Consider the following 16056-nt stretch of genomic DNA (forward strand, 5'->3'; position numbering starts at 1 on the left):
ATCGGGTGGGTCGTTTGGGGTTATTTGGGGGCATTTCTGTACTTTTTTGGGTTTGGGATTTTCTAAAAAGTGTCCTTATCTCTTATTAGACGTGTGGATGCGATGTTGAGGGTCGTGATGTTCGAGTCGATACCTAATTTGACATATGCTCATTTTCGGTTTAAACTAGACTGGGTTGGTCGTTTGGGGTTATTTGGGGGCATTTCTGTATTTTTTTGGATTTGGGATTCTCTTAAAAGTGTCTTTATCTCTTATTACACGTGTGCATGCGATGTTCAGGGTCGTGACCTTCGTATTGATACGTATTTTGACATAGATTCATTTTCGATCCGAAGCATGCCGAGTGGGTCGTTTAGGGTTATTTGTGGGCATTTCTTTACTTTTTTGTGTTTGGGATTTTCTAAAAAGTGTCCTTATCTCTTATTAGACGTGTGGATGCGATGTTGAGGGTTGTGATCTTCGAATCGATACCTATTTCGACATATATTTATTTTCAATTTAAACCAGATCGGGTGGGTCGTTTGGGGTTATTTGGGGGCATTTCTGTACTTTTTTGGGTTTGAGGGTTTCTAAAAAGTGTCCTTATCTCTTATTAGACGTGTGGATGCGGTGTTGAGGGTCGTGACGTTTGAATTGATACCTATTTTGACATATGTTCATTTTTGCTTTAAACCAGACCAGGTGGGTTGTTTGGGGTTATTTGGGGGCATTTTTGTCTTTTTTGGGGTTTGGAATTTTCTAAAAAGTGTCCTTATCTCTCACTAGACGTGTGGATACAATGTTGAGGGCCATGATGTTTGAAATGATACCTATTTCGACATATGTTCTTTTTCGATTTGAACTAGACCGGGTGGGTCGTTTGGGCTTATTTGGGGGCGTTTCTGTACTTTTTTGGGTTTGGGATTTTCTTAAAAATGTCCTTATCTCTTAAAAGACATGTGGATGCGATGTTGTGAGTCATGACCTTTGAATCGATACATATTTTGACATATGTTTATTTTCGGTCCGAACCAGACCGGGTGGGTGGTTTGGGGTTATTTGGGGGCATTTCTGTACTTTTTTGGGTTTGGGGTTGTCTAAAAAGTGTTCTTATCTTATTGGACGTGTAGATGCGGTGTTGAGGGTCATGACATTTGAATCGATACCTATTTCGACATATGTTCATTTTCGGTTTAAACCAGACCGGGGGGGTCATTCGGGTTATTTGGGTGCATTTCTGTACTTTGTTGGGTTTGGGATTTTGTAAAAAGTGTCCTTATCTATCACTAGATGTGTGGATATGTTGTTGAGGGCCATGACGTTCGAAACGATACCTATTTTGACATATGTTGATTTTCGGTTTGAACCAGGCCGGGTGGGTCTTTTGGGCCTATTTGGGGGCATATCTGTACTATTTTGGGATTGGGATTTTCCAAAAAGTGTGTTTATTTTTTATTAGACGTGTAGATGCGATGTTGAGGGTCGTGACCTTCGAATCGATAACTATTTTGGCATATGTTCATTTTCGGTTTAAACTAGACCGGGTTAGTCGTTTGGGGTTATTTGGGGTACTTTTTTGGATTTGGGATTTTCTAAAAAGTATGTTTATCTCTTATTAGACATGCTGATGCGATGTTGAGGGTCGTGACCTTCGAATCGATACCTGTTTCGACATTTGTTCATTTTTAGTTTAAACCAGATCGGGTGGGTCGATAGGGGTTATTTAGGGGCATTTCTTCACTTTTTTATGTTTGGGATTTTCTAAAAAGTGTCCTTACCACTTATTAGATGTGTGGATGCTATGTTGAGGGTTGTGACCTTCGAATCGATACCTATTTCAACATATGTTCATTTTTTATTTAAACTAGGCCGGGTGGGTCGTTTGGGGTTATTTGGGGGCATTTCTGTACTTTTTTGGGTTTGGGGTTGTCTAAAAAGTGTCCTTATCTCTCATTAAACGTGTAGATGCGGTGTTGAGGGTCGTGACGTTTGAATCGATACCTATTTCGACATATGTTCAATTTCGATTTAAACCGGACCGGGTGGGTCATTCGGGGTTATTTGGGTGCATTTCTGTACTTTGTTGGGTGTGGGATTTTCTGAAAAGTGTCCTTATCTATCACTAGACGTGTGGATATGATGTTGAGGGCCATGACGTTCGAAACGATACCTATTTCGACGTATGTTGATTTTCGGTTTGAATCAGGCCGGGTGGGTCGTTTGGGCCTATTTGGGGGCATTTCTGTACTATTTTGGGATTGGGATTTTCCAAAAAGTGTCTTTATCTTTTATTAGACGTGTGGATGCGATGTTGAGGGTCGTGACCTTCGAATCGATAACTATTTTGGCATATGTTTATTTTCGATTTAAACTAGACCGGGTTGGTCGTTTGAGGTTATTTGGGGTACTTTTTTGGATTTGGGATTTTCTAAAAAGTATGTTTATCTCTTATTAGACATGCTGATGCGATGTTGAGGGTCGTGACCTTTGAATCGATACGTACTTTGACATATGTTCATTTTCGATCCGAACCATGCCGGGTGGGTCGTTTGGGGTTATTCGGGGGCATTTCTGCACTTTTTTGGGTTTGGGTGTTCTAAAAAGTGTCCTTATCTCTTATTAAACGTGTGGTTGCGATGTTGAGGGTCGTGACCTTCGAATCGAAACCTATTTTGACATATGTTCATTTTTGGTTTAAACCAGACTAGGTGGGTCGTTTGGGGTTATTTGGTGGCATTTCTGTAGTTTTTTGGGTTTGGGATTTTCTAAAAAGAGTCCTTATCTCTTATTAGACGTGTGGATGCGATGTTGAGGGTCGTGATGTTCGAGTCGATACCTATTTTGACATATGCTCATTTTTTGCTTAAACCAGACCAGGTTGGTCGTTTGGGGTTATTTGGGGGCATTTCTATACTTTTTTGGGTTTGGGATTCTCTTAAAAGTGTCTTTATCTCTTATTACACGTGTGCATGCGATGTTCAAGGTCGTGACCTTCGTATCGATACGTATTTCGACATAGATTCATTTTCGATCCGAAGCATACCGGGTGAGTCGTTTGGGGTTATTTGTGGGCATTTCTTTACTTTTTTGTGTTTGGGATTTTCTAAAAAGTGTCCTTATCTCTTATTAGACGTGTGGATGCGATGTTGACGGTTGTGATTTTCGAATCGATACCTATTTCGACATATATTTATTTTCAATTTAAACCAGATCGGGTGGGTCGTTTGGGGTTATTTGGGGGCATTTCTGTACTTTTTTGGGTTTGAGGTTTTCTAAAAAGTGTCGTTCTCCCTTATTAGACGCGTGGATGCGGTGTTGAGGGTCGTGACGTTTGAATTGATACCTATTTCGACATATGTTCATGTTTGGTTTAAACTAGACCAGGTGGGGTGTTTGGGGTTATTGGGGGGCATTTCTGTCTTTTTTTGGGTTTGGAATTTTTTAAAAAGTGTCCTTATCTCTCACTACACGTGTGGATACGATGTTGGGGGCCATAATGTTTGAAACGATACCTATTTCGACGTATGTTCTTTTTCGGTTTGAACCAGACCGGGTGGGTCGTTTGGGCTTATTTGGGGGTGTTTCTGTACTTTTTTAGGTTTGGGATTTTCATAAAAATGTCCTTATATCTTAAAAGACTTGTGGATGCGATGTTGTGAGTAGTGACCTTCGAATCGATACGTATTTTGACATATATTTATTTTCGGTCCGAACCAGACCGGGTGGGTCGTTTGGGGTTATTTGGGGGCATTTCTGTACATTTTTGGGTTTGGGATTTTCTAAAAAGTGTCTTTATCTCTTATTAGACGTGTGGATGCGATGTTGAGGGTCGTGACTTTCGAATCGACACCTATTTTGACATATGTTTATTTTCGGTTTAAACCAGACCAAGTGGGTTGTTTGGGGTTATTTGGGGGCATTTTTATAGTTTTTTGGGTTTAGGATTTTCTAAAAAGTGTTCTTATCTCTTATTGGACGTGTGGATTTGTGTTGGGGGTTGTGACTTTTGAATCGATACCTATTGCGACATTTGTTCATTTTCAGTTTAAACCAGATCGAGTGGGTCGTTTGGGGTTATTTGGGGGCATTTCTGTGCTTTGTTGGCTTTGGGATTTTCTAAAAAGTGTCCTTATATCTTATTGGACGTGTGGATGCGATGTTGAGGGTCGTGACCTTCGAATCGATACCTATTTCGACATATGTTTATTTTTTTTTAAACCAGACCGGGTGGGTCGTTGGGGGTTATTTGGGGGCATTTTTGAACTTTATTGGGTTTGAGATTTTTTAAAAAGTGTCCTTATCTCTTATTAGATGTGTGGATGCTATATTAAGGGACGTGACATTCGAATCGATACCTATTTCGACATATGTTCATTTTCGATTTAAACCAGACCAGGTGGGTTGTTTGGGGTTATTGGGGGGCATTTCTGTCTTTTTTTGGGTTTGGAATTTTCTAAAAAGTGTCCTTATCTCTCACTAGACGTGTGGATACGATGTTGGGGGCCATGATGTTTGAAACGATACCTATTTCGACATATGTTCTTTTTCGGTTTGAACCAGATCGGGTGGGTCGTTTGGGCTTATTTGGGGGCATTTCTGTACTTTTTTAGGTTTGGGATTTTCTTAAAAATGTCCTTATATCTTAAAAGACATGTGGATGCGATGTTGTGAGTCGTGGCCTTCGAATCGATACGTATTTCGACATATATTTATTTTCGGTCCGAACCAGACCGGGTGGGTCATTTGTGGTTATTTGGGGGCATTTCTGTACTTTTTTGAGTTTGGGATTCTCTAAAAAGTGTCCTTATCTCTTATTACATGTGTGGATGCGATGTTGTGGGTCGTGACCTTCGAATCGATACATATTTTGACATATGTTCATTTTTTGTCCGAACCATACCGGGTGGGTCGTTTGGGGTTATTTGGGGGTATTTCTGTACATTTTAAGTTTGGGATTTTCTAAAAAGTGTCCTTATCTCTTATTAGACGTGTGGATGCGATGTTGAGGGTTGTGACCTTCGAATCGATACCTATTTTGACATATGTTCATTTTCGGTTTAAACCATACCGCTTGGGTCGTTTGGGGTTATTTGGGGGCATTTCTGTACTTTATTGGGTTTGAGATTTTTAAAAATGTGTCCTTATCTCTTATTAGATGTGTGGAAGCGATGTTAAGGGACGTGACATTCGAATCGATACCTATTTTGACATATGTTCATTTTCGATTTAAGCCAGACCAGGTGGGTCGTTTGGGGTTATTTGGGGGCACTTCTGTACTTTTTTGGGTTTGGGATTCTCTAAAAAGTGTCTTTATCTCTTATTACACGTGTGGATGCGATGTTGTGGGTCGTGACCTTCGAATCGATACGTATTTTGACATATGTTCATTTTCGGTCCGAACCATACCGGGTGGGTCGTTTGGGGTTATTTGGGGGCATTTCTGTACTTTTTTGTGTTTGGGATTTTCTAAAAAGTGTCCTTATCTCTTATTAGACGTGTGGATGCGATGTTGAGGGTTGTGACCTTCGAATCGATACCTATTTTGACATATGTTCATTTTCGGTTTAAACCATATCGCTTGGGTCGTTTGGGGTTATTTGGGGGCATTTCTGTAGTTTTTGGGTGTTGGATTTTCTAAAAAATGTGCTTATCTCTTATTAGACGTGTTGATGCTATGTTGAGGGTCGTGAAGTTTGAATCGATACCTATTTCGACATATGTTCATTTTCGGTTTAAACCAGACGGGGTGGGTCATTTGGAGTTATTTTTGGGCATTTCTGTATTTTTTGGGGTTTGGGATTTTCTAAAAAGTATCCTTATCTCTAATTAGACGTGTGGATGCGATGTTGAGGGTCGTGACCTTCGTATCGATACCTATTTCGACATATGTTCATTTTCGGTTTAAACCAAACTGGGTTGGTTGTTTGGGGTTATTTGGTGGCATTTCTGTACTTTTTTGGGTTTGGGATTTTCTAAAAAGTGTCCTTATCTCCTGTTAGACGTGTGGATGCGATGTTGAGGGTCGTGACCTTTGAATCGATACCTATTTCGACATATGTCTATTTTTCGTTTAAACCAGATCGGGTGGGTCGTTTAGGGTTATTTGGGGGCATTTCTGTACTTTGTTGGGTTTGGGATTTTCTCAAAAGTTGTCCTTATCTCTTATTAGATGTGTTTATGCAATGTTGAGGGACGTGACGTTCGAATCGATACCTATTTTGACATATGTTCATTTTCGGTTTAAACCAGACCGGGTGGGTCGTTTGGGGTTATTTGGGGGCATTTCTATACTTTTTTGGGTTTGGGATTTTCTAAAAAGTGTCCTTATTTCTTATTAGACATGTGGATGTGATGTTGAGGGTCGTGACGTTTGAATCAATACCTTTTTTTTTTTTTTTTTTTTTTTTGATAAGTATGATTGTATAGAAAAAAGAAAAAGGTACAAAGAAAGGCAGTCCTTACCACCCCCCCTTAGACAGGCCTAAGGGAAGAGGGAGGACTCCAAAGACAAACCGAAGACAAACCCTCGGTAATACAACCCAAAGAGAGGGGCAACTACTCACTGACAAGGGGGCCTAAAGTAGGTTTTCCGATCTGCATCATCCCTAATCATCTCCACTAACTCCGGTGGGAAATCCGAGGGGAGGAGGATTGATTCCCCATCTCCAGCATCAAAGGCTGCAATAAAATCTGCAGGTTGGTTAACCTCGCTCCAAACATGTCGAATCTCTTTACGTTGCAATTGCTCAAGGAGTGAAGAAATACGCCTTTTTAAAACATGCATGCTCCACGGGCAGCATATGGTACCATTCAAGATGTCTACCGCAAGCTTAGAATCAGATCTAATGGAAGCCCGACGAAAATCGTGTTGAAGACACAAGGTCACCCCCCGTAAAATGGCAAGGAGCTCCATACCAAGAATAGAGTCATCATCACCCTTTCCAGCATAGGCCAATATAGCAGCCCCTGTGTCATCACGAATGAACCCACCATAAGTAGCCCTATCGGCCGTCAAAGAACCATCACAATGTAGGGCAATCATGTGTGGGGGGGGGGGGGGTCTGAACCAAACACAGATTTTTTGAGTAATAACCTTCCAATCCACCCTAATCCCCCAATTTTCAACATGGAACTGATTTCTCGGATTTTGGCAAACCGAAATACGGAAACACTTGGTAGAAACATCCAGCCTAATAGCATCAATGATCTAATTATAGGACCTAGCTTTGTTGCTAAACAATCTTAGGTTGTGCTCCCACCATATATGATGCACTGTAGCATAGAAAGCCAACTTTGGAATAATATCCAACTTGTCATTGGTACAGCCAACAAAGGACAGCCAATCAATCACATCCATGAGGGTGGTGGGGCCCCCACCCCTTTGTGAGCAAAGGGAACTAATTTTCCCCCAAATGCTGCTGGAAAGGGGGCAATTAAAGAAGAGGTGCTCATGATTTTCTTTTTATGAGCTGATCTTTGGTGGGGAGGGCACCCATGAGACATCTACAGGTAGTACAAGATTGCCTTGGGAAATTTTCAGCAAACCAAATTAATTTACTCCAACCCACCTTAGTAGAAGACCGCCTAATAGTATCCCAAGCAGATTTGGTGGTAAATAAACCATTGGGGGTTTTCTTCCAAACAATGAGGTCATCCCCACCATTCAAGAGAGGCACACGATGCATATCTCCCCAAACACTAATCAGGTCAAAAGAACCATAGGCAATTGGGTGCCAAACACCCCATCTAATAATATCCGAAACCAGGGCCATACGATGGGAACTTGCATCATACCTAATCCGGTCACCATACTTTTTTATCAAAACCCCTTAGGGGTGCCAATTATCAAGCCAAAGTCGTGTTGAATGACCAGACCCAATAATGTGAAATATGTGGGGTTCAACCAAGTCTCTATACTTAAGCACCTTACGCCAAACCCATGAGCAATTTTGGGGGGTTTTCACAGTCCAAATGGAGTCTTCCTTCAAGTAATGGGTATAAACCCATCTAACCCAAAGGTTCTCCTTCTTAGGGGCAATCCACCATATTTGCTTAAGGATACCTGCAATATTCATATCTGAAATTCTACGGATTCCTAATCCCCCTTCATCCTTAGGCTTACAAATTATAGCCCATGAAAAATAATGTACCTTTCGTTCCAGAGAGGGCCCTGTCCAAAGGTAGTTAGAGAAAATGGATTCCAGCTTCTGCTTAACCACACTAGGGAGGCCAAACATTTCCGACCAATAAATGTAGCAACCTTGGAGCACCGAATTGAGAAGCTGCAACCGGCCAGCAAAGGATAAAAAATGAGCCTTCCAACCATCAAGTCTTCGTCTCATTCGATCAAGAATAGCGGAGCAATCAGCCATAGAAAGCTTACGAGAGATAAGAGGAACACCAAGATACCGAAGAGGCAACTTAGTGTTCACAAAATCCGTTAATTCCAAAAGTTGCGGTCTGGCTGCTTGGGTAAGGTCTCCTAAAATAATATAAGACTTAGCTCTATTGAGTTTCAACCCAGAGTAGGTATGAAATTCCTCCAGAGCCCCCAAGCAAGCCGAAATAGAATTTGGTACAGCCTTCACAAAAATCATCAAGTCATCTGCGAATATGAGATGAGAAAGGTGTGAACTCTTGCATCTAGGGAGTAGACTGATCCGCCCTTCAACATCCAACTTCCTCATCAAGGCCGAGAAACCCTCCATGGCAATGGTAAAAAGATAAGGAGAGAGCGGATCTCCCTGTCTTATCCCTCTTCTACCTTTAAAATGTCTAGCTGGGCTCCCATTTAATAAGATCGAAAAACAGGGAGTGTCAACACAAGCTTTTACCCATCCAATGAATTTATCAGGAAACCCCATCCTTCCCATGATCTCAAAAAGAAAATTCCTGCTTAGGGAATCATAAGCCTTATGTAGGCCAATTTTCAACACTGCCGTCGGAGGAATCCCTTTCTGTTCAATGCCCCTAACCACATCATGACAAACAAGGATATTATCCACAATTGAACGCCCTTTGATGAAAGCCGACTGGTTATCACTAACCACTTTCCCAACAACCTCTTGCAACCTATTAGATAAAACTTTTGTGATGATTTTATAAAATAAATTGCAAAGGGCTATTGGTCTGTACCCGACAAAAGAGGTGGCATCCTCGGTCTTCGGAATAAGGCTAATAAACATGGCATTTATAGAGCTGGGCAAAATAGACTTGGAGAAGAACCACTTCACAGCCAATGTAAGATCTTCTCCAACAACCTCCCAAGATTGCTTGAAAAAAGCTGCTCCAAACCCATCCAGCCCTGGGGCTTTGGAATTCTTCATCGCAAACACCACCTCTTTGATTTCCTTATTAGAAACCTTCCCAATTAGGTTCTCTTGCTGGGCAGAATTCAATCCGTATTGCAAAGGGACAGACTAGGGAAAGAGGCCTCTATCATCCGCATTAGCTCCAAACAGGTTCATATAAAATGAGATTGCCTCCTCTTTGATAAGATTAGGTTCTTTAATGACATCACCCCCTTCAGTTTGCACTTCTAAAATGTGATTTCGGTTTTGCCTGCACACCATGGACTTATAAAAAAACCTGTTATTCCCATCCCCCAATTGAATATTTTTAACCCTTGATTTCTCTTTGAGGAATTTCTCTTCAATGCTAAGGGCTTCCCATGACTTCATTTTTGCCTCTGACTCCATAGCAACAAGATTCGGATCATTCGGATGGGCAGCAAGGTTCACCTGTATATGGTTCAAATCCGATTCAGCATTCTTTACAGCAAGGAAGACATCTCCAATGCTCTCTTTATTCCACGTCTTAAGCTCGGTCTTCACATTCTTAAGACGGGCAGTAAACCGAAGGATAGGATTAAGATTCAAGTTGACCGGACGATTCCAGCCATTTAACACCACCTCATCGAACCCCTCTCTACCGATCCAAGCCTCAAAGAATCAGAATGGTTTTGGACCAAAATTGACACTTTTAAGACGGGCAGTAAACCGAAGGATAGGATTAAGATTCAAGTTGACCGGACGATTCCAGCCATTTAACACCACCTCATCGAACCCCTCTCTACCGATCCAAGCCTCAAAGAATCAGAATGGTTTTGGACCAAAATTGACACTTTTAAGGATCGAAATCACTGCTGGGGAATGATCCAATAACCCCGGGGGAAGGAAAGTAACCTCGGAAGATCTAAGGGTATCCATCCAGCTCAAATTCACCAAAACCCTATCCAATTTACAACAAACCCAAGCGTTGCCCCCTTGCCTGTTGTTCCAAGTAAACAACTCTCCCTTCCACTTTAAATCAACCAGCTCCGTGTCAAAAATGAAGGAATTGAAATCATCAACAGCCTGTATTTTTTTTTTTTTTTTCGATAAGTTCATCAACAGCCTCTTGACGGATGGGTTCCCCTCCAGCCTTCTCACTTTGATGCCGAACAACATTGAAATCCCCTAAGACAGCCCAAGGAGCAGAAATATTATTGGTCAGACTTCTAACATCCCTCCAAAGCTCCCGTTGCTCCTCCATCATATTCAAAATATACACAGCAGTACACAAAAAAGAGAGAGGGGTCCACAATGTAATCACCTTAACATGGATGAATTGATTGGTTTTTTGGATCTCCTCGACCTTGAACACTGTAGCATCCCACCCCAACCAGATGCGGGCAGTAGAACCATCAACACCATTGTCTATGTACTTCCAATTTGCAAGAAAAGGATAAAAAATTGCAGCACAGTTCTCCATTTTGACTTTAGTCTCAAGAAGGATCGCCAATTTGACATTATTGTCCTTCAACACCTTTTTAATTCCACGCCTCTTTGTAGGGGCATTCATACCCCTCACATTCCATGAGATACAATTCATTTAGACTGCTGGGTTTGAGGTTCAGCCCCCACCCCCACCCCCACCCCCACTCTTACTAGGGCCCTCCATTCTCAAGCCCATACCATCCTTGACTAGAACCCGTTGAGGTAGGAACATAAGACTCTCTCCCACTAGGCCGGCCCAGTAAAGAAGAATTAAGAGAGTTAGTAAAGCCCATACCTTTATCCAAAGCCCCTTGGCTAGCCCAGTTCTCCGCTGCCAGCCGTTTCAGCCTTTTAAAATTAGCTGAGGGCTTATTAATCGTGGCTGAACCTCTTCCTTTCAAGGACAGCGTGTCTTCCACACACTCACTCCCTCCCCCCCAATAATTCCTTCCTTATCAGTTGCCGGTTTCTCAGTTCTCAAATGCAAGGGGGACAGATTTGAAACTTCTCCCATAGGCTTAGCCACGGCCAGCTCATCCACGGTTGGTAGAGAAACAGCCCCATAAATTTCTCCATCTTCCAAGTGTGGCGCACAAGAGATCCTTCCCCTTTTGGCAATAATTTGAACTTGAGTCCAAATTGGATACAAAATCACTTGAAATTGGAATCTCCCCAAAATTCTCTCCATCAGATCCACCCAATCCCTCCTTTCCCAGATTAGGAAGTATAGCTAACGGCTTGGGTGAAAAAACTTCTTCCTCCATATCTGCTCCTTCAAATAAATTGTTCCCCAATAAAATAGCACAAGAATCTGAATCCAGCATTAAATCGTCCGGGTCATAGCCCACCTCCTCCGTGAGATCCTCCGACAGAGCAAAAGCGTTGGAATGGATGGTTTCCTTAGCTTTATTCTGTCCTCCAAAGTTGGACGCAGACTTCTTCATTACCTTCTTGACAAAACTGGAATCTTGCCTCAAAGAATTGAGATCCGCTATCCCATTATTCCTGCTGGAATTTAAGGAAACAAAATTTAAATTTGAAACTTCTCCTCCAGCTTGCCCAGCCGGCTGCCCAGCACCATTTCCGGCCAAAGAACCACCATCAATTCCGGCAGCTCCCTTCTTTCTTGGGTCTAGAACTTTTCTGGGTTGGATTCCGGCTGCCAAACTTGCACGAATCTATAAGGTGACCAAACACTCCACAATGCTTGCAAAGGGGAGGCTTTCAATCATAAACAACCCTTTGATTAAAAGCAAATCCCTCATCTCCATAGACTGGAATGGAAGAGGGGAGGTCTTTATCCGCAGAAACTTCCACGCACAAATGTGCAAAAGATAACCTCTCCATACAACTAGTCATCTTATCAGTCACAATCGGCTTCCCAATGACACTCCCAATCAAGCTAAGAGCTTTAGAAGACCAGAAATGAAAAGGAAGGTTGGGGAGAGAAACCCAAACTGGCACTGAACTTAAATCAACTCTTTCTAAACAAGCATCCGGGCTCCAAGGACGCAGAATCATCGGCCTTCGCTGCACATACCATGGCCCCCCTTCAAGGACTTTAATCTTATCATCCTCAAGATTAAACCGGAAAATGAAAATACCACTTTCTAAAAGATTAACATCCACATGGCCTGAGATTTTCCATTGCTTTAGCAACATATCTCGGGCAAAAGTAAAACTAGGCCTGCCACCAATGAAGTGCCCCAAAAGGGTGTTCTTCCATTTTTCAAGGCCATTATTGATCACCAAATCCGGGCATTTCACGGCCAAAGTCCCATCAACCACCTTTGGTTCAATATAGGACAGTTTCAGCCCATCTCCATTCATCAATGAAGAAGAAGAAGAAAATAGGGCAGACCATGGAACCCTGATCTTTATTTCGTCATATGTTCATTTTCGGTCTATACCAGACCGGGTGGGTCATTTGGGGTTATTTGGGGGCATTTCTGTACTTTTTTGTGTTTGGGATTTTCTACAAAGTGTCCTTATTTCTTATTAGACGTGTGGATGCGATGTTGAGGGTTGTGACCTTTGAATTGATACTTCTTTTTTTTTTTTTTTTTTTTTTTTGATAGGTAAGTATGATTGTATTGAAACAGAAGAAGGAAAAAAATACAAGAATGGCAGCCCTTACCCCCTCCCCTTAGACAGGCCTAAGAGGAGAAGGAGAACTCCAGAGGCAACCCAAGGACAAGCCCTCGGTAATACAACCCAAACAACAGTGCCTGCTGCTCAATGTGAAGGGGTCCTAAAGTAGGTTTTACGATCTAAGTCATCCTTGATCAACTCCACCAAATCCGGGGGGAAATCCGGGGGAAAGAAAATAGACTCCTCATCCCCAGTATCAATGGCAGCAACAAAGTCTGCTGGTTGGTTGAGCTCCCTCCAAACATGACGAATCTCTTTATGCTGCAGCTGTCCAAGAAGAGCTATGATACGGTCCTTTAAGACCTGCATGTTCCAAGGACAATTCACTGACCCGTTTAAAATGTCCACTGCAAGTTTGGAATCAGATCTAATAGAAACTCGGTGGAGACCATTTTCAATGCATAACATAACCCCTCTAAAGATAGCAAAAAGTTCCATGCCAAGGACCGAATTATCCTCTCCCTTGCCCGCATAAGCTTAAATAGCAACCCCTGTGTCACCTCGAATAATCCCACCATATGAAGCTCTGTCAGCCGTCAAAGATCCATCACAATGAAGGGTTGTCATGTGAGTGGGTGGCTTGAACCAAGTGTAGGTTTTTTGAGTAATAACCTTCCAATCCACCCTAATCCCCCAATTATCAGCCAAAAACTGATTTCTAGAGTTATGAACAACCGACATGGGGAAGGCAGCACACTTGATAGCCACATCAAGTCTGATAGCCTCAACAATCTGATCATAAGACCTAACCTTGTTTGTAAACAGCCTTTGGTTCCTTTCCCACCAAATATAGTGCACAGTAGCACAAAAAGCTAGCTTGGGAATAATGTCCATCCTATCATTAGCACAACCAACATTTGCAAGCCAATCAATCGCATTCTGGAGAGTGTTAGGCCCCCCACGCCCTTGTGAGCAAAGAGAACTAATTCTTCCCCAAATGCTGCTGGAAAAGGGACAATTAAAGAAGAGGTGTTCATGGCTCTCAGTTCCAGCCCAACAAAAAATGCAATTCGGACCAACATGGATATTCCTCTTAATAAGCTGATCTTTGGTAGGGAGAGGACCCACAAGACATCTCCAAGTAGTGCAAGAATGCCTAGGGAAGTTCTCAGCAAACCAAATATATTTATTCCAGCCCACCTTACTAGCAGCTCTTCTAACAGTGTCCCAAGCGGACTTAGTAGTGAACAAGCCATTAAGAGTTTTTTTTCCAGAAAATAAGGCCTTCCGTGCCATTCAAGAGGGGAACATGTTGCAAATCACCCCAAACACTAATCAAGTCAAAAGAACCATGGGAGATGGGATGCCAGGCACCCTATGTAATAATGTCCGAAACCATAGCCATGCGGTGAGAGCCGGCATCATATCTAATACGGTCCCCAAATTTTTTTAATAAAACCCCTTGAGGGTGCCATTTATCTAGCCAAAGCCTTGTAGAGTGGCCAGATCCGATAATATAGTGAATGTGGGGTTCAACCAAATCTCTAAACTTGAGTATTTTGCACCAGACCCAAGAGCAATTTTGGGGGATTTTCATAGTCCAAATGGAATCATTCTTCAAGTAACGGGAATAGACCCACCTAATCCAAAGGTTGTCCTTTTTAGAGGCAATCCACCAAACTTGCTTTAAGATACCCGCAGTATTCATATCAGAAATTCTGTAGATACTTAATCCCCCTTCATCTTTAGGTTTGCAAATTTTATCCCAAGAAACATAGTGTACCATTCGTTCCAAAGAGGGACCCGTCCAAAGGAAGTTTGAGAACATGGATTCCAGCTTCTGTTTAACTCCACCTGGTAAGGCAAAAATACCGGACCAATAAATATAGCACCCCTGGATAACAGAGCTAAGAAGGTGCAGCCGGCCAGCAAAGGACAAGAAGCGAGCTTTCCAACCATCAAGCCTTCGTCTCACCAAATCAAGGATAGCGAAACAATCTACCAAAGTGAGCTTGCGAGAAATAAGAGGGACACCAAGATACCGAATGGGCAGCTTAGTGTCCACAAAATTTGTTAATTCCAAAAGTTGCAGCCTGACCATTTGAGTAAGGCCCCCTAAAATAATAAAGGACTTAGCTCTATTGAGTTTCAACCCATAATAGGTGTGAAAATCAGCCAGAGCCCCCAAACAAGCCGAGATAGAATCTGGGACAGCCTTCACAAAGATCATCAAATCATCTGCAAAAATAAGATGTGACAGATCGGAGCTTTTGCATCTTGGGAGCAAGCTGATCTGACCTTCAGAGTCCAACTTCCTCTTCAAAGCAGAGAAGCCTTCCATAGCAATAGTGAACAAATAAGGGGAAAGAGGATCTCCTTGTCTTATTCCCCTCTTCCCTCTAAAATAACCTGTAGGGCTTCCATTAAGAAGAATCGAGAAGCAAGGAGTGTCAACACACGCTTTCACCCACCGAATGAACTTGCTTGGAAAACCCATCCTCTCCATGATCTCAAAGAGGAACTTCCTACTAAGGGAGTCATAGGCTTTATGTATATCAATTTTCAGCACTGCCGTAGGAGATGTCCCTTTCTACTCAATACCCCTTACCACATCATGACAAATAAGGATATTATCCACAATAGAGCGCCCTTTAATGAAAGCAGATTGGTTATCACTAACCACTTTCCCAATAACTCCTTGCAGCCTATTAGATAAAATTTTTGTAATGATTTTACAAAATAGATTGCAAAGAGCTATTGGCCTATACCCTGCAAAAGAGGACGTAGCTTCGGTCTTCGGGATGAGGCTGATGAATGTAGCATTAATGGAGCTGGGCAAAATGGACTTGGAGAAAAACCATTTAATGGCCAGTGAGAGATCCTCTCCAACAACTTCCCAAGAGTGCTTAAAGAATGTTGCCCCAAACCCAACCGGCCCTGGGGCTTTGGAGATCTTCATAGCAAAAACCACCTCCCTGATTTCCTTATTAAAAACCTGTCCAATAAGACTATTTTGCTGCTCAAGGTTCAAGCTGTTCTGCAAAGGAATAGACTCAGGGAAAAAACCAGCATCATTAGCATTAGCTCCAAAAAGGTTCATGTAAAAGGAAACAACCTCCTCTTTAATAAGATTGGGCTCCTTTATAACCTCATTCTCTTCATTATGCACCTCCAAAATATGATTTCTGTTCTGCCTACACACCATGGACTTGTGGAAAAAGCTATTTTT

General features: G+C 42.1%; 1 protein-coding gene across 1 annotated transcript; it reads right to left on the bottom strand.

Moving 5' to 3' along the window:
* Positions 1 to 6538: 6538 nt before the first annotated feature.
* LOC122647381 lies at positions 6539 to 7021 on the bottom strand. The gene has a single exon (XM_043840797.1). It carries the CDS (start codon positions 7019 to 7021, stop codon positions 6539 to 6541), a length of 483 nt encoding a protein of 160 aa, XP_043696732.1.
* Positions 7022 to 16056: the final 9035 nt, after the last annotated feature.

This window comes from Telopea speciosissima, unplaced genomic scaffold (genome assembly GCF_018873765.1).
Source record: "Telopea speciosissima isolate NSW1024214 ecotype Mountain lineage unplaced genomic scaffold, Tspe_v1 Tspe_v1.0037, whole genome shotgun sequence".
In the NCBI taxonomy this organism is placed as follows: domain Eukaryota; kingdom Viridiplantae; phylum Streptophyta; class Magnoliopsida; order Proteales; family Proteaceae; genus Telopea; species Telopea speciosissima.

Excerpts from the sequence above, each read along its gene's own strand:
- LOC122647381 (XM_043840797.1), bottom strand. The coding sequence starts at position 7,021 with ATGATTGCCCTACATTGTGATGGTTCTTTGACGGCCGATAGGGCTACT.